Source organism: Sturnus vulgaris, chromosome 6 (assembly GCF_052056855.1).
Source record: "Sturnus vulgaris isolate bStuVul1 chromosome 6, bStuVul1.hap1, whole genome shotgun sequence".
Classification (NCBI taxonomy): Eukaryota; Metazoa; Chordata; class Aves; order Passeriformes; family Sturnidae; genus Sturnus; species Sturnus vulgaris.
In genome coordinates, this window is record NC_142248.1 from 39,004,454 (window position 1) to 39,024,993 (window position 20,540).

Genomic DNA, 20,540 nt, shown 5'->3' on the forward strand with positions numbered 1-20,540 from the left:
CATGTAATATCAATTTTCTTATACAATATGGGCATGTTATTACTTATTCCTTTGCAAAACTTGTGACTGAAGGAAAAGCCTTTCAGAATAATTCCTTAGCTCTACTGAATATGAAGGACAAAAAAATATAGTTGTGAATTATGCACTTTTAGAAAGTATCTGTGAATGTTTTGCATGATGTTTTCTCAACAATGTAACTTTTGCTTTTAAACCTTGCAGAACTAAGACCACTTTAAAAAATGTAAGGTTTAAAATATAATTTTTGGTACCCTTGATTACTGCACCACAAGCTGACAAAAAGCTGGGAATTTAGTCCTCATACTTGGAATCCTATTAAATGACATTTTAAAAGTAAATAGCCAAAAAAAGCTATTATTAGGAGAGGGGAAAGGAATCTAATTCCATTTAAGAAGTTTGGTTATAAAGATTTGGTCCCTTTTAATGTACTGTTGAAAAGTTTAACATGGTACTTAGAACTGTAGAAGCTTATTCTAAAGATTAGGTTAGCACTGCAGTCCAGCATAGATCGTCCAACATCTTTAATTACTTTTTGCTCAATGGATTTATTCTTTTTCCAATTACAGCAGATGGATCAGGTACAGTTCTAGGATTCATTTCCCTATGGTTGTAACTCGCTTCATTTGCAGTAGAGTTGATGAACCACCAAATTCACATTCCAAGAAGAGAAGAGATCTTTAATGATGGCCAGAACCAGAGGACTCTGAAACAAAGACGTGATTTAGGCTGTTCAAACAGTAAATCAAATCAATTCACGAATGCAGTGCAGGTCCTAGAACTGACAACTGTACTTACATGTGAGCACAAGAATTGGCTATTCAAATGAAACAATACCCTCAAAATGTGTACACAAGTAAATTTAGCAAATATTAAAAATTCTCTTTTGCAAGTTTTAAAGCCCTATTACAGTCAAACACCCATTCTTCCTTGGTTTTGTTATGGTTCTTCCAGAACTGAAGTTTATTTACACTATTATTCTAAGTCTATAACAGGCAGTCTAAGTCTATTCTAAGTCTATAATAGGCAGTATTTTCTCTAATTGCACATTTCAAAATGTAAATAATGTTTGCATGTACAAATTAAACTAGAAGCAAATGGGTTCTCTCTCATGGTGCAGAAAGTGAACTGAGATACCGCAGGTAATAAAAAAATAAATTCCAGTGTGATGTCAGAAGAAACTGTCCATAAATACCTAAACACTACTTCGTAAAGATAAAGAAATACAAATTCAAAACACAAGTCCACACTTTCTAGTTTCTTGACAGCTAAAATAGCAGGTATACTTGAAATTATGCTGATTTAAGTAATTCCATTAAATGGTTGTTAGTATTAGTTGAAAAAATGCCTCGCCTACAGAGTCAAGGTATAGAATTTCCATTTTACTCCTAAAGTCTACACAAAAGATTCTTTATGTGCAGATCCACGGATGTTTCTAGGTTATAAAATTATCAATACAACCAAAATTACTTATTTTGAAGTAGTCTTTAAACATTTTCTAAATCTGTAACTTAAGCCCCAAATTTATCTAGTGTGAAATATTCCAAACTAATTTTTACTGTACTTATTTTAAAATTACATCAAGGTTTTAAATAGCTAATACTTACTATTTCCTGATGATTTTTTGCCTGGGGAAAAAAATAAAAGAAATAAGCTGAACAATGACAGTTCAAAATATATTTCTTACTTATGTTTTACAGATAAACTTTAGTTAAGCTTATCATTACCTTAAACGTTGAGAGTGTATAACATCTATTTTCCATGGTACATTTCTGTAAATTTTATATTGATTTTTAAAAGTTGTTTTAATTAACCAAGACCATAGTAATATAGTAATCAAGATTTCTACTGTAATTCAAAATAAACTTTTATGGAATGTTACTATTTTACATAATATATGAATATATACACACACAAGATATGGATATAAACTGAAGTGAAATGTTTGCTTTAAAATTTTCCTTTGTATTTTACATTCCCATTGTAATTGTTGTCCCAAAATACTAGGTCATAGTGATAAAAAAAAAAAATTCTTCATAAGGAAGACAGTTATAAGGGATTGTACAATCTCCATCCTTGGAAATCCTCACTTAAATTATGAATAAGGTAATAAACAACCTGATCTAACTGTGATCTAACTGCTTCAAGCACTGGCTTGCATCAGGTGAGCTCAAGAGGTCCCTTCCAATCTGATTTATGCTCCAACATACTCTTCTATAATTCCATGCATTATTTGCAAAATTATTACCCAAAGTGCAGAAAGGGCTACAGCTATTAAAAACTATTTTCCCTTCAAATAAAGCTTAGCATACAGTTGCCATCTATCCAGGTTTTTTGGCCCTCAAAACTCTACACCAGCTGATCTAAATCATGAATTAATGTAGCATGACATGAAGACAAGTTTGAGACAGTCTGTCCATTTTGAACTTTCCTTGAAATAGGTGAAAGCAAAAGTTAAGCTTTTTCTTCTTCCTGTCTACCTCAACTACTCATATTTACTTATTAGTCATTAAGTACTCATTAAGATATTTAGATATATATTTAGATTAAGATATGCTTATATTTACCTAAACTTTTAAGTGCAGTGTATCAGTTTTGGAATGCTACACACTATTTGGACAAAGCTAGAGAAATACTGAGGTAATATTTCTCAGCTGCTCCCACAGCAAGGGGTTCCTTTTTCTGTGAACTCTGTCTACAACTTACAACACTTCATTGTTCACAACAGCCAGTAAAGGGTTTGACTTGGGATTTACTGAGCACGGCCTAAACTGACAAACAGAACCTTTAAGACACCATAATCTTTCGTACTCTTCTGCTTTAAGGGACCAGGCCAAATCAAATTTATTAGATATTCTGTTTCTTTCTTTGAGAAAGTCATCCAGTGTCAACAAGTAACATACATTCTCATGTTCAGAGATATAGCTCTCACTTTGAGGTGCCATCAACCCAAAACAGTTTCACAAGTTCATGTGAGAAAACCTTTTAAAAACTATTTTCAAAATCTTGAGCAAGTAAATTAGATCTGCATTTTAAAAACCAATTCCTACATTACCTGATCTTTATAACGTAAGCACAGTTGCACTGACATTTGAGTATTTTCATTAGTGGAACCTTTTACAGTCAGCATTTAAAACATCTAAATTTTTATAGCAAAGACTTAGCCCTAAGGAAGAATGTTAATTTCTTATTTGCTGGCTATCTTAAATGACTGATTCCTGTTGTGAGTATTCTCTTTTATAAAAAAAGACTACAATGTGTGACTTACCCCCAAATGAAATCTTGTAGTAGGCATAACTTGTTAATGCTACACCAACCCATATTTCTTGATACACAGTAGAGAAGTAGAATTTCATGGGCCTCAATACCTTTGGAATCATGGTCTGCACCATCTGAAACTCTAAGAAGTGTTGTCATTTTAACTTTTACACCTGCTGGATTTTTAACATACATACAGACATATAAACACATATATTTATCTATCTTTATGTATACACACACACACACTCCTGATGCATATCAGCAGCAGTTTACAGGTTAAAAAAAATCTCCAAGCATGCAAAAGTACTTCTTCCAAAGTAAAGAAATGAAAATTCAGAGTTAAGGTTACAATTGATGGGCTAACACAAAAAAATTAAATTACAGTTGATGAAAGAGTTCAAAGACGAATCAACAGAACATTTACAGAGCAGCAATAGCTAGACTTCTCTCTGCCTATCAGTGACAGCTTTTTCCTAATATTTCCAGATTTCCTCAGGAGGAAATCTCATCCCAGACAAGCCAGAGATGCTCCTTCCTTGCACTACCGATTTAGCTTCCCTCCCTCACAGCTGTCTCTCCCAGCATGGTAATTTCTGCTCAAAATAGCAACATAAATGACGTTAAGCTAATGAATTCATGCTTTATCACGACTATTTGACTTTGAAGATATGCCCCAAGAGCAAGAAGCCTGTCAGTGGTGGTGGTTTTTCGCTTTCCATGCAGCTTTGTAAGACAAAGAGAAAATTCTAGGCGGTTTTAAAATAAAGCTTATCTTAACTCCCATAAATGTTAGTTCATATTTGCACCACACTGCACTGAAATGCCCCGTGTTCTACTGTCTTATACACAGTAGTTCATGCTTATTGAAAACCAGTAAAATCAGCTATACACACATAGAGACAGCATATGGTAAACCAGAGACCCAGGAAAGAAAAGCCGAGTTAAATTTCACTGAGGTAACGCTCACTTATCGGCCGTTAATAAATGTAAAGCATCGTCTGGCAAACCTCTAACAGAAGAGGGTGCAAGGGCAGCCAGTGTCTAAACAACTGGAAAAATCTAGGTGTTTCTTAAAGAATGAAAGCAACATTGAGGCAATTCGTATATAATTACAGACAAACCCACATTTACATTTGTTTATAGACAGTCATTTCAATCATTTATTATTGTGGCAAAAGTTCCTGAAACACCTTTGTGCTTTCACCAACACTATTAACGACATTGCATTAAGGACACTGCTCACCCAAATTTCCAGCGTTTGTAGTTTCAGATGAAAGTGGACTACAGTTACTCTGCTATAGCAGAATATCAAGACATACTAACAAACAAGGAGACTCAACAGAAAAAGAAGCAAAGATTTTCCCCACAGCTACAGAACACAAGGAATAAGCAGTGTAGTTTCCATTTAACACCGTGCCAAAGCCCGGCAGACTTTTCCCCAGGGCCTGTACGGGCAAGACGTCGTTCTGAGTAATTTTTTTCTGAAATCTACCCGGAAAAACGCTGTGTCTGCTGTCACCTTGACCTCCCCAGCACAACCCGGCGCAGCTCGGGGCACCTGCGGCCCGCCCGAGGCCCGACCCTCTGCACGGGGGTGCCGGGTAACGGCAAAGTCCCAGCGCCGCGGACCGTACTCCCTTTCTCCCTTCTTCCCTTCCCAGGCTGAACCAGCGCTGCCCCCACCCGAAACAGCCCCGAGCGGTGCCCGCCAGGACCCGGCCAGAGCTCGGCGGGCCCAGACCCACCGTGCCAGGGGAGCGGCGAAGGTCACACCGGGGAACGGGCACGGGGAGGGGTCCGGGGCTGCCGCGGGGCGCGCCGGGAAGGGACGCGCGGCGGGAGGGGACAGCAGCGCCCCCTATGGCCGCGGAGGACCAGAGAGCCCTCGCACCGCGGCGGTGCCAGCCCCGCTTCCCTCGGAATCACGGAATGGGTCAGGCGGGGAGGGACCGCAGTGAGGCACCTGGAACAACCTCCCTGCTCAAGCAGGGTCATCTCAGAGCACGTGGCACAGGATTGCGTCCAGACAGTTCTTTAATATCTCCATTCAGGGAGACTCCACACCTGCTCCGGGCAAGCTGTTCCAGTGCATGGTCACTGCAGAGTGAAGTTCTTCTTCATGATCAGGTGGAGCTTCCTTTGCATCAGTTTCTGCCCGTTGCCTCTTGTTCTATTGTTCGGCTCCACCGAGAAGAGCCTGGCTCCATCCTCTTGCCACCCTCCCTTCAGATATTTATACACACTGATGAGGTCCCCTCTCAGTCATCTCCAGGCTGGACAGGCTCAGCTCCGTCAGCCTTTTCTCATACGAGAGATGCTCCAGTACCCCAATCATTCTCTGCTGTCCTTCACTGGATCTGCTCCAGGAGCTCCATGTCCCTCTTGTATTGAGGAGCACAGAACCGGACACAAAATTCCACATTCACCTCCCCTACGCTGAGCAGAGGGGCAGGACCACCTCCCTCGATCTGCTGGCAATGCTCTTCTATTCCATATCTTTACCTCAGTCCTGCTTCCCAAGAACAAGCGCAGCACGTGTCCCGTGGCAGGACAATGCCAGGAAAGGCCTGTCACAGTTTGTCAGCGTGTCCCTCAGGAACAGCTTGTCCTGGAGGAGTGGGAGGCACCTGCTGGGCCATATTTACCAGATCTGAAGCACCTCGTGCTTTTCAGGCTGTTTCCTCCAGGTGTGGGAAGGAGGGGTGACTGGAATTCCAATTGCTCGGGCATTGTTCTGTGAGTGAGGGGGGGAATGACCGCCCAGGCCTCCCTGGCTCTGAAAGGAAAGCAGACCTCAGGCCTTTATTGTGTATGTTAAAATGCTTTAGTGGGATCACAGGCTGCAATTACTTTCCTACTCAGTCATTTACATAATCTGCAGGTGTATAGATTTGTTACTTATGAACTTTGTCACACAGGGAAAACAAGACTTCTTGGACCTTACATGGGCTTTTTTTTTATATTTAATATAGGAGTATAACATGATGAAATACTGCATATATGTCATCTCTTTCATTTAAAACTTTAAAAATCTCTTGAAATTTTAGTGAGGAAAATATCCTTCTTTCTTTAATTTAGGATTTTGAGGCTGGTATGTTAAACAACCAGAGGCTGTGGTATCCTTATCTCTCTACCATACCCTAGATTTGTGTTTACCTATCTGAGAGGAACAGTTCTAAAGCAGCCAAATGCTTGCACTGGATTAGGCACTCAGTGTGGAGATGATAAATCCTACTGGAGAAAGTAAGGGTCTACCCTGTGTTCGTACTGGTTTTCATTACCTATCTGATTTAACAAATTACACACAGACCTTTTCTGTTGTTTGTGAAGTGAGGATGACAGAATGAAAGGGAAGATCAGGTGACACATTTATCTTAGTTCCTATTCTTTTGAAATTTATCCAGTAGGGATGACAGGCCTTAGTGTTCCACTCTCTTGTATACTTCTGATCTGTATCTGTGTGTCCTGCCTTTATTTAATAAATTTTGGGGGTCGGTTTAATGGAATTCAGCCCGCAGCTCGAGGAGAATTGTCCGGGAACAGAGAGGAGCTCCCGGCGGGGGCGGGGCCGGGCTCAGGGCGGGAAGGTGCGCACGTGGCGGGAAGGGCGGTGGCGCGGGACCGCGTGCCGGGGCCTCTCCGGCGCCATCCGCCGCCATCTGCCTTCCATCCGCCGCCATCCGCCTCCCATCCGCCTCCATGCTGCGGAAACTCACCGAGGAGCGGAGCCGGGACTGGTTCACCATCGGCGGGGCCGTCACTGCCGTCGAGCTCCTGGGCGAGGAGGCGCAGTTTCGCCGCCCTGGCGCTTCCCCTGGGCACCCCGCGCAGGAACCGCCGGTGGCTGCGGGGTGAGTGCGGGGCGCTGGGCTGCTGCTCTGGATCGCCTCTCTCTCTCCTCTCTGCTGTGTGCCCGTGGCTCACAGTGTGCTGTGAGCATTCCCCAGAGTCTGGGCAGCCTCCTCTGGCTCCTCTGCTCTGGTGGGCCCAGGGTGTACAGTTGTTGGATTCCAGCCTGACACCCCTGGTAGCGAATTGTGGCTGATGAGATTTTGTGCGTTTAATACTTGATGTTATTTTTTGATTTGCTGCTTAGGTATTTTGTCTCCATCAACACTAGATGTGTTGCGTATAGGGTTTGCTGTCTCTGAAGTGCATTAGCAGTGATGTGCAGCTGTATCTAATCCTGTTGAAAAACTGTAGAACAGTACTAGAAAAGACTCAGTTTGTTCTGGTTCAGGTGCGTTTACTTAAAATTTTATCAGTGGCAAGTGATAATGAGATTCACGGGCTCATTGCTGTTGTAACCTAGCGGAAGGATTTAAGTTACCAGAGTAAAGCAAGTCAGACGTATATTGACATATTGTTTCTCATGCATTATTCTCAGATGGCAGAGTTACAGGCAATGAAAAGTGTATGTGTGTTTGCATAGCAGCCAGATACATTTGATTTTCACTGGAGTCTGGATATTTAAATCCAAAAAATACCTTCCCCTGGATGCTGCCTGGACTGTGGCAGTGCATACTGATCTTGGTATTTAGACCAGGTGTGGTAGTTTATCCATGTTGCCATGGGAAAGTGTTTTGTCGACACTTCCATGTCGTACTTCTCAGGATGAGCTGTGCATACACTCCAGAGTGAGTGTTTTGGGTTTTATTTTTCCTTGTGTGATGCACAGCAATAGAGGTTGCTGTATTTTAGGAAGGTTTATTTCTCTTAGGTGTACATTGGCATCTGAGAAAGAAAGAACTTTTTGCATAACGTCTTGCTATCAGGTAGTCTGACATTTCAGCAGAGACTGTTCAGGCTATCAATGTTGCTGTCTTTGCTTCAGGTCAAGGACAAAACTGGCACCTCAAAATATCTATTCCTTTTTCTCTTTTAGTGTAAAGGTGCTGACATTACCAAGTTCTCAATCACTGAACAAGAGCTACTGGGCTTTGTGCAAGTAGTAAAAATTTTCCAGAGGGGACCAGACAAAAATTTACAGTTCTTTTAGGTTATTTCTGTGAATGTGATGCCTCACTCCAGTAAGAACAAGATGTTTGTGACTTCTCGGTCTTTATTTAGGTGATGGTAACATTTTCTGTAGTTTTTATGAAGTGTTTGATGAGAGATTCTTGAACCGAACTGAGTGCTAGGCCACGAGATCTATTTTGTGCATTTACTGTAAGCAGGAGAAATGAGAAAGATTCGTCAAGCCTAGTGTGACTAGGCAGAGGCAGATCTTTATTTTTGGTTGGACAGAAACCTCTTTCCACTCAGAAGTTTTTATCAGATAACCTAATTGTGAGTTTGACAGTTGTGTTAGTAGGGAAAAAATTGTTTTTACAGGTTTGGTTTTTCAATTTTTTTTTTCCCCATGTCCTAGGGGGACAGAGGTGATATGCATCCTAAATTACCATTTATGTAAGCGTGGACAGAGTTTCTTACCAAGAGCTATAAAACCTTTGAGCATAGATGATAGGTGCATGTCTGTCCTTCCACAAAATTGAACGAATCTCTTTGAGAAGTTGTGTTTCCTTAGGTATATTTTGTTTCCATGCATACTTCTCTTTCAATGTTCTGGGAATGTGCTTACATTTAAAGGGTTTCTGCAAAACTTGAAGTCTCTATAGGAGGTTTAGATTCAAGTGGTCAGATGGAAAGGAAGTGCTTGTATTTTATTCACTGACTTCTTAAGAAAGATTTTGAGGAGCTGAAAACAAAAAAATTTCTCATTCGTCGAGGCTGCCTGTAGCATAATTGTCAATTTGCTTTAAAATTCTTTATTTGTTTCTTGTGAAAGTCAAAACCAAAGTTATCAGATTTTTGAGATGCTTATTTTTATTTATTTGAAGTTGGATATACAATTACTGATGGAGACTTTTCTGCCTACCACTTTTGTCTGAAATTTAATGTAGGATTGTGTGGCTTTAATATCAGATTGATAATAACTGATGTGTTATTGCACACGAGTGTGTGTAATTAATACTTTACAAAAATGGTACTGAGATTGTTTAATGGGATCTAAAAGCCTCGTGTCTCCCTTAAAAAGAGATATGGAATGTGTTTGCTTCCTTTACCGATGATGCCTCATTTTCCAAGGCTTTTAAGATTCTTTTGCTTCCTGAACTACCTCTAGCATAGCAGTATTAGTAATTGAGGTTGTTGGGGAAAGGTAGTAGAAATAGAAACTGCATAAAACGTGGCTGGAATTTAAACAGCTCATTGATTAACTTTTTAATTCTTCTTATTATATTTAACTGAAAGAGAAGAAATTTAGAGCCTTAAAGCCTTCCTTGTTAACAACACGATTGTGTTCACATTAAGACAGTTAAAGGCTTATGTGTTTAAAAGGTGATTATTCTCTCTTTTATTTCCTGCATTTCGTAGGTGTACCTTACACCAAGTTAGCACCTTTTTGTAGGTGACTTATTGGCTGGAAATATTGCATGCTGTTTGCTTTGCTTGACACTTGTGCACGTGGGAGGCATTGCTGTCCTTTGGAATTACTGCCACTCACCTTTCTGTCACCAGAGTGGTTTGTGTTGGCTGCCTGCCTATTGCAGAAATATCTGCTGGCTCACGGTAAGGGACGATGTGGTTTTAGAACACCTCATGCAAATTGTGTAGGGCATAAATAAAAAGTACTTAAAGAAGCAGTTGCAGAGTTCCTGGACAGTGATCTCCCACAGCGTAGTGGTGACTGGCCTTCCAGCAGTCTTACTGCTGTCTGAGGTAGCTGAATTATAAGGGTAAGCAGAATTCTAGAAAATGGCTTGTCTCAGCTGGTGAGTTGAAGAACAGATTTTCTTGGCAGCATATTGCAGTAAACCTAACAGATTTCTTTAAAATACGTTTAACAGTTTTAGTTCGGCTTCTTACTCTTACAACATTGCTTTTTCTATGCTTTTTTCTGCTTTTTAACTAGAGAGAATATATAGCAATTTAGTCAGGAGGAAGTACTTGTACTCCACAGTTACCCCACATTTCAGTATTTAAGAAAACAGCCAAGGTGAGGCCTTAGAGGATGGCATTTTCTCAGCCTTTGGGATTTTTTTCCCTGTACCTTCTGGAGTTCTCCTTTGCCTTCTCCTTTACCCCCAGATGTGGACACTAGAACTGGATGCAGTAGTCTGGTTAAAACATGCATATAAAAGTAGGTGAGCCTTTCTGTGCGTTTCCCTGGCATTGCACAGGGATTTAACATTGAATTGGCTATGATGCCTACCTATATTTTTAAACTGTTGTGTAGTGACTGCCTTTTAGAATATGGTGTTGTTGATTATCCCTGTTTCTAAACTTGGAAAAATGCATTTGCTCATGTTAAAATGAAATTGATGTGAAGTTTATGGGGAAGTTGTATCTGGGGTTATCTTTTTGCTTTTGTTTGTTTGTTTTCCCTAGCCATTTTTGGTGATAAGGTAAGTGGATCTTCCATGTTTCTGGTCTTCCATTTTCCATAAACAAAAATTTGGAAGCTGCACTTTTAGAGGTTTTTTTTTTTTTACCTTCAAACAGAAAGCTGTGAGGATACCATTTTAAGAAATAAACTTGTATGAGTTGCCATTGTGGGATTCTTACACATTTGAACACTTCAAAGCTATCTGAAACTAGCATTATGGATGTTAATTCTCAGAGTAATATTAATCCTGCCAGTGCCTTTTAATACTCAGTACTTGTTACTCTGTTTCCTGTAGGAAAGATACTTGACATTTAATACTTGTGAGAGTTTTATCACTGTGGAAAAACCTTACTTTGAATCCCTTGCTGCCCTCATGCAGGGGTTAGATTAGAACTGCAGAATAATCTCCATCTCCTTGTGCTGCATCAGTAGGGCAGAGTAGGTTTAGAACAGCGTTTTTGTTATTACTGCACAGACTGACAACTGACAGGAAGGGGGCACAGAGTTTATAGCGGCTCTGATTGCAGATATAAGACGTCTGCACGTTGTTGTGAAGCTTTATGTATTTAGTTCATGGGAGCTGAAGGGGCTGGTTACTTTTGGTATTGAGCTGCAGCTTTTATTATTTTAAACCTGTTAGAAATTTTTTGCTCTAGTCCTCCAATGCTTTATCCTTTAGGTGGATGTAGTTCTCATTTTTTTATCTTCTGTGTATCTTACGTTTTACTTTTCTACATGTAACATTGTCTGTAGCACAAGCTTTTCAAAGGCTTTTAAAAATAATTTTGAAAAATATTTGAAAGTGTTTAGTAAATGATTGTGCCATTTGTTCATCCAGTTTATGTTGCATTATTAGTAAATTTTTTCTGGAATGGGGGATACAACTGTGGAGCATAAGATGCCTTGAAGTTGTGTTACAATGAAACACAAGTGATTGAAAGTGAATTCTGAATATCTTCTTCAGTATGATTAATACCAGAGGAAGCAGTTTTGTTTATGAAGTAGTATATTCTGTGTATTGGGCCATGTGAGTCTTGCCCATTTTTTCTGACCTGGCAGACAGATCAGAAGGCAACACAGAGAAGAAGGTTATATAAAACGTGTAAAAACTTGTTACAGTGATGGGAGCAGGAGCACAATTGGAAATGTAGCCAGCTGAGTTCTGGCATATGTTTTCATTGATTTTCTGCTCTAATTGCCTGCTGTGGCCGTGACTGCTACGTACGTGATTAATCTTGTAAAAGTTTGTGAACCCGCAGTGATGGATCATGGCGGCTGAGAAATATTAAATTTTGTTATGTGTAAATTTAGAGTGAACACCTTGTGTGTTAGAAATGATCTGTTGACTCCTTGTCTATTCTAGAGAAGTACCACCTGATTTCATCAAAATGTTAAAGGCTTAATGCAGAATTTGTTTCAGAACAGCTTTCAGTAAGTCAAATGAAAAATGGCTGTTTAAAATTAAGTAATTAAATAATTTTTTTAAATAATAGAGAGCTAGTGGTTAAATGCTGTTAAATATCTAGTGATTTTGTTTAGCTGTCCACCTTCACATACTTCAGCATGTGCAGAGTATAGTTTAGAAAAAAATACAGAAATAGTACATGCAGCATAAGTTCTGTCAGTGTTTTCATGCAACTTATTCTTGAAGGTAAGAAATAATTATTCAGCTCCAAAAAGTATTTACCAGTTTATTTAACTGATGTTGTATTAAACCATTTCCTTTACACAGTATAAAGTTCCCATAGAGCCTAAAAGCTATGTGACACACAGAGAAGTTTTTGACTAATACTCTGTGGATTGATCCTGTTTCAAAATATGCCAAGCAATCCTTTTTGTTGTTTAAATACTTCTAGCTCTATATGGCTAAAAATTAAAATGTTTTAGAGTTTTTTTTTCAGAAGCATCTACATTTTTGATTAAAAGATGGCTTCAAACGCAACAGTTCTAATAAACTATAAAGATAAAAGGTGAGTTGATACTTAAGTTACTGCATACTAGCTATTACGAAGGATTTTAATTTCTAAACTTGGAATAGAAAGGGGAGCATGTTGCATTTCTTACTCCTATGTGTGTGGATGGCAATTACAAGAAAGGAATGTGGATGGCTACATAACTTTTTGAAAGCGACAAAAACCAAATTAACTTGATGGGTAGTAATAGGGTAGATTCCAGATTCTGTGAGAGAAGGTGGGAAACATGCTTTGTGTGTTTTTGTCGACATAACTTGAAACCGTGGGGATTTCATCTTTGTCCGACTTGTTGGAGCTGTCACCACGCGGGCTAAAGTGTTCAGAGCAATTTGTATTCCATGCATCTACCAGCTGCTCTGCTTGGTTTTCTCTCTCAATGGTGGTAAGAAAATCTTTTAAAACTTGCTTGAATATGTAGACTATTTCCCAGGGTAAAACATCATTTTCTGCCAAAACTTCCCGAAATCTAGAAAAAAAATCAAAAATTGTAATCTAATCATCTGAAAATGTTTCTATTTCCTCTCTGGTCATTTGGGGGTGGGGGAGGAGGAAATGACCTGAGTTCTGGTGTCATTTCTTCCTTGCTGCCACATTTCCCCACTCACCTCCCCCAGTTGATTGTAAGAGGAAAAGAGCTCTCACAATACACTGGATGTGTTCCAGCTATTGTGGATTGAAAGCAGTTGTGATTGGGTAGGCTTCTTTTTAATTTTTTTTTTCCTTTGGCCCGTCTGGGTAACTTGATTTAAACTGACTTTGCCCTTAGGTGTATTCTGGGCTTTAAAAGGCGAATTGACTTGTTCTGTCGTTTCTGAGTCCCTAGAAAATGTACTTAAGGCAGGCATAGGAGAATTTTTCTTCATAAAATATATTGAGGGATTTTTTTTTTTTTAATTTACACTGATTTTCAAGTTTTTAGGAGCTTTCTGGTATTGTAGGCAGTAAGGCTGGATTTCTGCATAATAGTGCATTGCATTAGTCCTTTGATTTTTAGTTATTGGGTTGCTATTTAATAAATAGTAGGGATAAGTAACAGGAAAAACGGGAAATGTTTGAAAGGTCGTATGAGATTTCCTTTGTTTGGATTAGACCAGGAAAATCCTGATTTAAAACTTCCTTCAAGTGCAGAATATTAAAGTGAAGATGTAATTTCTAAAACAACAATAAAAATGCGCTTCAGTTGCTGGTCATTGCTGCTTTGGAAGAGCAGAGCCAAATAAAAACTTAGATTAAGTAGAGAAACATCTTACTTGTGAAAGAGAACTGAGGATCAGGGAAATATGAAACAATTACCTGCTGAGAACAGTTCCTGTTTGGCAAGGCTGGATTTGAGAGCACAGAACTTCAAGCTGCCGTTGCTCAGTAGCTGGAATTGTTGCTTGAGGATTTTGGTAGTTCTTGAGCCAGTTGTAATCCATGCCAGTTTTCTGGACTTTTTGTTCATTTTCAATCTCTTGCACTAATCTTTCACGCTCTTTCAGGTGCCATTTCAACTCCCTCAGTAGGGTTTTTGTAACTACTTCTGATCCAGGACATCTTGTGGATTTGTAGGAATCAGTTTTTGACCATTTCATCCAGCCAAAAAGTGGCATTTTTAAGCTGGGGAGAAGAAAAAAAAGAATTTTGCTTGTATCTGTGTTAGTTCTTAGTTATCTTAGTTCTTTTTTTACCTGTAGACTCCCTTCTTAGGAGCAGAATGTTTTTAAGGAATCTTTATTAATGATCCTAGAATAGTTTGCTGTACAAAATCACCAGGCCGTAATGAAATATGACAAGCCTTGCACTTTATAATATTTCCTGTCTCTTTTCTGAGCTAACATTCTCTGTGAAATTTATGGCATTTGAAAGTACATATCCGTCATCCTGGAAATATTTCATATTTTATCCATGTCTTATCCGTAGTATACATGATTTAAAAAAACAAACAGGGAAGAAGCCCCTAAACCCCATCACGCAAGCTAACAAAAAACCTCCCTAACACCATAAAAAACCCAACTAAATAAGAACATTCTCTCCCAACAAAACACAACCCCCTAAACCTCCATAATTTGAACTTACACATATATTTAAAAATGAAATTAATTAATTAGTGGTTAAGTGCTGGAACTCTGCTTGATCTGGTTTTACAACTTATGTATCAAGTTTTATTTTAAATATTTTCATTATTGTTCACATAATCTGGAAACAGAATTGTAGTAGATTAGGCTTCTGAATTGCACTTAGTAACAAATCATGCACAAACAAGCATGCAGATTGGAATAAAATAACATAAATTACCTTAGCAGTTGTCTGTGAACAGTGTTGTTTCAGGTGAGTTTGCTTGAAGGTCTCTTATTCTAGCATATCCCGTTTGCAGGTTGTTAGTACTGCTGGAAGAAAACAAGGGTTTTTTCTCTTTTTCCTATTTTCTTTTTTTTTTTTCATTTACTCAAACTGTGCCCAGAAAAAATGACTTTCTTTACTGAATATGACAGTTTAAGTTTTTCTGCTTTTAAGGTTCTTTTTCATCCTCTATACTGGAGAGAAGCAGTAATCCATTTAACCTAACATGGTCTCTCAAATACTTTCTACCAAGTCCATTAAGATCTCCTACCTTTGAATTGAATTTTGCCGATGGCAGCAATTTGAAGAAAGATGGTAACAATTTCAAATGCTTGTTGCTAAATCCATCCAAATGTATTGTTGGTAGTGAGATGAATAATGATAGTCTGGAGCAACTACAGACGTGCTTGTAGCTAAAGTTAAAGCTGTCGTATGATGTGATGCTTGGCTGTGCATAGCTGTAGGTCACAGTTTAGAGCTGTATTTTTATGCCCATAGAGTGCTAAAAATAACTATGTTGCTTTTATCATCAAACTAAACTTTCAGGCCATTGAGATGCTGGAAGACTTATCTCCCATTAGAGGGGGGATCAGGCTGTTCTGCTGTCATTTTTAAACAGCTAAGAATAGTTTTTCTCTAGTAAAGATCATCTAAAGCTTTTGTTAAGTGAGTGTTGACAGAAAAGAGGTATTTGACAGTTGCTCAGGATTTTGTCGCTACATTAAATGCTTCTTCCAGATGAATTTCATCAATCTTATGGTTCTGTACTTTTTCATTACTGTGCATAGCTGTTAGCATTTTTAATTAACGTTACAAATGTATTTAAAGAAGCCAGGCTGTAACACCTACAGTGTGCCATGAAAGACACGTTAATCTAATTAAAGGAATAGAATGATAAGGAGATGCAAATTGAGGTCAAACTGATCTAAAAAGCCCAGAATTGTAAGTCTTACCATCGACATTGCTTCTCTCTCAACTGGCTGTCAGCTGCCTGCTCCCTGTTTCCTTGATGAGCATTTTGAGCATATCCGTTTTTAAGGTTCATTCTCGGGGATGGCACTGTGCACACTAAAGGTCGCTGAAGGAGCCATTTTCCGTTCCAGTTATCCGATCTCTTCCTATTAATCTAAACAGTAGCCATGGAATAAGAAATGCTGCCTTTCTTCTTGCCCTTCTTCTAACGACCGTCTTTGCTCCTCTTAAGTATTTTTCATTCCTACTTTTCTCCCTCCACTGGTGTGTTGAACAGTTGGGAGAACAAAGGTTCTCTAAATTTGTTCTAGATGTCATACAACATAAAGGATGACGTGTATGGCTGTTATTAAAGCTGATACTACTTATACATTGGAAAAATTCAAATGTCAGTATTAATCCTCTTCAACTGGAAGGTTTTCACATTGCATTGTATGTGGTACTATGAAAAAGGAGGGGAGCTAGGTTTATGATGACAGAACTGTCCTGACAGATTTTCAGATGAAATTAAAATGCTCCTTGCCACCTCCTTTACAGCACAGTTAACATGTCACCACTTTTTTCCACTGTATCAATCTGCAAGTAAACTGCTGTACAGTGTAAAACCATTATAGTGTCTTTGCAAATTAGAGATGCATACTGGAAGGTGTGCAGAGTAATTAAATGAGTAACCTAAAACTTTTATTTTTCAATCTAATCTTTGGTTGCATCATTGAAGATTCAAGGCAGGATCCTGAGGATCATGTTTACCTTTCCATTGGTAGGAGAGCATTGAAGCTGAAAATTTGTATTGCTTCTACTTTTTTATGCAGTTCAGATGTGTGAAGAAATAGATGACTGTGTATGTGGGGCTGGCACTGGAAACTGAACCTCAAAAGTAGAGCAGTTGTTTATGCAGTTTCTAGCCCATGGTTAATCCAGGAAGCTTTGTTAAAAGCCAAATTCTACCCAGCTATCTCTAAATGTACTCATGGATCTGAAGTGCTATGTCAAGGTGGAAATTTTGGCTTGACCTAGGCTAACAGTGGGTCTGTTCCCTGAAGGCACTGTGAAGTTTGTCTTTATTAGTAAGTTAATTGCATCTTTGTGGTCAACTCTGTGCATTCCCAGTCTGAACAAAAAGCATTCTGGTGTGTGTGGCAGAACAGCTCCTGTAGTAATGTCCTGGGTTTATTCTGTTACTTTCTTTTGCACTGAATATAAATTACACACAGTTCTATTTGCTTCTTGATTTTTCGAGGTGTATTTAGGGAATCTGTTTATTAGTTCTTACTTGTCTGAGGTGAAAGGATTGTCAGTGTGGGGTTAGTACCTGTCATGTAAAATAATTCCTCCTTAGGCAATGTTGATCATCATTTTGTTCTGGGTATGGTTTGTACTGAAGAGCTGCAACCAAACCCAGCATTCTTGGAAGAACCCTCATTTTTGGAGTGGTTTTGTTCTGCCATGTGGGTGACTTGGTGTGAAGGAGTGGAAGTATGGTTCATGGCTCTACCTATTAACCTGAAAATATCTGGTACTCTAAATCTCATCTGTTTGGATACTAATCTCTTTTGTCTCCTCCTGTTTGGCATTGCAAATGTGAGGAGGAACTTGAAAATTAAGATGTATCTTTAGAGGTGTTTATTTTAATTTTTTTTTTTACAAAGCCAAATTGAGAAGAAGTTGGTACTGAACAGAAGTTTGTTCTAAACCAGCTCCATTTAATCAAATATTCCACTAATGTGGGCACCCAGGCATGATAAATGGTGAGACTGGTTGGAAGAGAAGCTTCTTATTCTTTTCTTTGGAAAATTTTATGGCATCTGTACCATCTGAGATGCTATTGACTCCTGTAGTTGAAAGGGGCAAGAAGTATAGCTGTCTTTATGAATGAGACTCAAAATGTCACTGAGAAGTTATTACCCTAATTCTTACTTGACCAAAAGTGCTGATGGCAGATCATAAGCACTGCTACCTAGCTAACATTTCAGCATGCTGGTGTAGTGTTGCATGTTCCATAATTCTTTCTCAGTATCTGTTGATAATAATATACTGTGATTTGCTGCCATAGATTTTGTGTGAAGGGCTGGTGATTGTTGTGGGCTAAGCCCAGTAAACACCTAAGCACCACACATGCCCTTGCTTACCTGCTATTCCTCCTCAGTGGAATAGTAAATGAGGAATGGAACAGAAAATGAAAAAAAAAGCTTGGGTTCATGTTTTAAGAAGTGGAACAAGAGAGAAAGAAAATAATAAAAGCCCCGACATCACCTCTCGTGGGCAAACCAATGCCCAGCCAATTTCTGAACAATAGATGGCAAACTGAACTGAAACCCCACTCTGCTCCCTTTTTGTTGCTGAGCATGACACTGTCATCTCTCTGGTCTGTTTGTGTTGCCTTCCTGGTTATGCCCCCTCCCAAGCCTTTGTGCACCCACCAGCCTATTTATGGGGAGCAGAATAGTGTGGGAAACAGAAAGGTCCTGGATGCTGTGCAAATACTGTTCAACAGTAACTGAAATATTTATTTTCAGAAATACTGATTTGGTCACAATTATAAAACAGCATCATAGCACTGCTATGAAGAAAATAACCTTATCCCAGCCAAGTCCAGAGTGGTTACAAAGAAAGGTTGGCAATGCTCCCATCATCTGAGCAGAGAGAGATTTAATAAAATCATGTATCCACTGCTAGCAGTTTGTATGGTTTCATTTCATTTATAAATGCAGTGCCACTCTTTGGGTTTAGTCAACTTTGTAGTGTATTTTTCTTTTGATTTGACAGAACAACTCTGGCTGTTTTGGGAAGCAGACAGATGGTGAGTCTACCTCTTCAGATCACTTCAGACAGCATTTGGCTACTGCTTTTGGTTTTTTAACGATTATGAGCAAAATTTGACATGAGCCTACACGAGAGGCCTCTTGGTAAGACTCCTTGTTTGGTCTTTTGCTGTGGCAGTGAACAACGGAATAATTTTCTTCTAGCAGTGTTAATTGACAGAAGTTTGTGTAAGCTATCATTGCATCCTGGTGCTGAGATGAATAAAAACAGGACATGTTTGAAGCTGATTTCTTCCACTTGGACTGTCTGTAGCATTAATGTCTCTGGTGCTGATGACACTTCACTAATAGGCAGGGGAGTTACAGGCATCAATTTGAAATTGAGGCAATCCTGCTTTTAATACTAATCTTCATGAGCTTTCTTCTAAATTCAGAGCAGTCTCTTACTTGGGTTTTATTTTTCTCAGAGATTTATTTAATCTGGATTTTACCAAGTTGGTAACCAAATGCAGGAAGAGAAGCTCATCAGCAGCTCATCTCCAAGAAGAGTCCAGTTCTTTGAAGCCCAGCAGTTCATCCCACCAACATAAAATCCCAGAGCAGAAGACAGTAAATTGGAGGATTTGGGCTGTTTTATCCTGCCATTTGTGCTTGTTATGTTCTTGGATTTTAACTGTGGATAAGGTGCAAAGCTATTAGTTTGACATATGTGAAATATTTCTGATTTGTTGAGTTTCAATAGTCTACTCAAATCTAAATAATAGTATTTGAGTTTTTCAGGATTTCACAAAGTTGTTTCAGTGCTCTCCCTCCCTTCCTCTTTCCCCCACTCCCCAGGTAGTTAAGGTTTTAAAACAGGCAATCTGAATTACACCTGAGGAAGAGCAGTGCAAGCCTTTTAAAATGCTTAAATATGATTTTATCACTACATCTAGCAAATTACATTTTAGAACAGCTCTCTTATTGTTAAAAAAGCATGCACCTAACTGATGCTTAGATTCTTGAAACAATACGTAGTGACTTTGTGAAGCCTGTATTTTAGTTTTTCATATGTTACATTTATTCGGAATTCTATTAATAGTCTGTTTTTGCAGCTGAAACATGACTTTTGAATGTCACTACATGATTTCATCGAAGTTAGTGTATTTCTGCAGGTAGGACTAATCTTTTGTATAGAAAGACAGCTCCCAGTTAAAAGGAAAGTAATTTTTAGTATGTCCTTCAGTAAACCCAGTGGAAGGTTATTTACTGTCATGGCAAATGTTCAGTTATGTAAAGTGTCACATTACTTTAGTTTCAGAAGAGAAGCTTTGAAACAGTCTACTGTATATATCTTACTAAAATTGTGCAGCAAAATATTGCTCTGCATGTTATGAGGCTAAGTGTTTTTTTCAAGTGATTTCCCCCCTCTCCAAAGATCTGTAAATAGGTGAATAGTTTGTGTGCGTGACAGAAGCCATGGCTTGGGGCAGTCCTTCTCTTGTGATCTGTGAAATGGGTGACACTAGTTTTATGTTCAACTTCTAGTCCCATGTGCACAGGATTTTTTGTGTTAAACGAGGCAGAACAAAATAAGCAGAAAGTACATCTAAAAGAATTTTTAAAAACACAGTCCCAGGAGACTTTGTTTCAGTTTTGTGTCTAGGATGGACATGTTCTAGAAGTTAAATGGCCTTGAATAGAAGCTTCTACCCCAGAATTAAGTGGTTAATAGAATTTCTTTTTAAGTTGGATAAGCAGGCATCTTAATCCTCGGAATTTTATTGCATGGTTGGATATTTTCTTTATACAGTCAGGTATGCTGCCAATTTTTGATTTTTTTTTTTTCTGGGAATAAGACTGCATGTA

General features: G+C 38.8%; 3 protein-coding genes across 5 annotated transcripts in view; 1 reads left to right on the top strand and 2 right to left on the bottom strand.

The window, feature by feature from the left end:
* Positions 1–543: 543 nt before the first annotated feature.
* ATP5MJ (ATP synthase membrane subunit j) lies at positions 544–5,128 on the bottom strand. Of its 3 annotated transcripts, none has more exons than XM_088166287.1 (4): positions 5,022–5,128; positions 3,284–3,415; positions 1,623–1,643; positions 544–721 (listed from the first exon to the last, which is right to left on the bottom strand). In XM_088166287.1, the coding sequence occupies exons 2-4, from the start codon at positions 3,405–3,407 to the stop codon at positions 696–698; spliced, it is 171 nt and encodes a 56-aa protein (XP_088022413.1). In that variant the 5' UTR covers positions 3,408–3,415; positions 5,022–5,128; the 3' UTR covers positions 544–695. The 3 variants fall into 3 exon arrangements, with proteins under 3 accessions (XP_088022413.1, XP_014727364.1, XP_088022414.1); XM_014871878.2 differs by having other exon boundaries at positions 3,284–3,407; positions 5,022–5,107; XM_088166288.1 differs by having other exon boundaries at positions 4,520–5,040.
* A 7,212-nt stretch (positions 5,129–12,340) lies between these two features.
* On the bottom strand, positions 12,341–15,006 carry RD3L (RD3 like). The gene is made up of 3 exons (XM_088166289.1): positions 14,914–15,006; positions 13,930–14,235; positions 12,341–13,102 (listed from the first exon to the last, which is right to left on the bottom strand). Exons 2-3 carry the CDS (start codon positions 14,226–14,228, stop codon positions 12,805–12,807), a joined length of 597 nt encoding a protein of 198 aa, XP_088022415.1. The 5' UTR covers positions 14,229–14,235; positions 14,914–15,006; the 3' UTR covers positions 12,341–12,804.
* The window catches only part of TDRD9 (tudor domain containing 9), a 59,393-nt gene continuing 52,057 nt past the window's right edge, over positions 13,205–20,540 (top strand). Inside the window, exon 1 of the mRNA XM_088166290.1 lies at positions 13,205–13,329. Within this exon, the coding sequence (XP_088022416.1) occupies positions 13,289–13,329 (41 nt within the window). The 5' untranslated portion in view covers positions 13,205–13,288. The remainder of the gene's footprint in view (positions 13,330–20,540) is intronic.

Coding starts and splice junctions, on each gene's coding strand:
- RD3L (XM_088166289.1), bottom strand. CDS start 14,228: ATGCCACTTTTTGGCTGGATGAAATGGTCAAAAACTGATTCCTACAAA. Junction 13,103..13,929: donor ACAGGAACTGTTCTCAGCAG/GTAATTGTTTCA, acceptor TTTTTTTTCTAG/ATTTCGGGAAGTTTTGGCAG.
- ATP5MJ (XM_088166287.1), bottom strand. CDS start 3,407: ATGGTGCAGACCATGATTCCAAAGGTATTGAGGCCCATGAAATTCTAC. Junction 1,644..3,283: donor CTACAAGATTTCATTTGGGG/GTAAGTCACACA, acceptor TTTTTTCCCCAG/GCAAAAAATCATCAGGAAAT. Junction 722..1,622: donor CAAAAAATCATCAGGAAATA/GTAAGTATTAGC, acceptor TCTTTGTTTCAG/AGTCCTCTGGTTCTGGCCAT.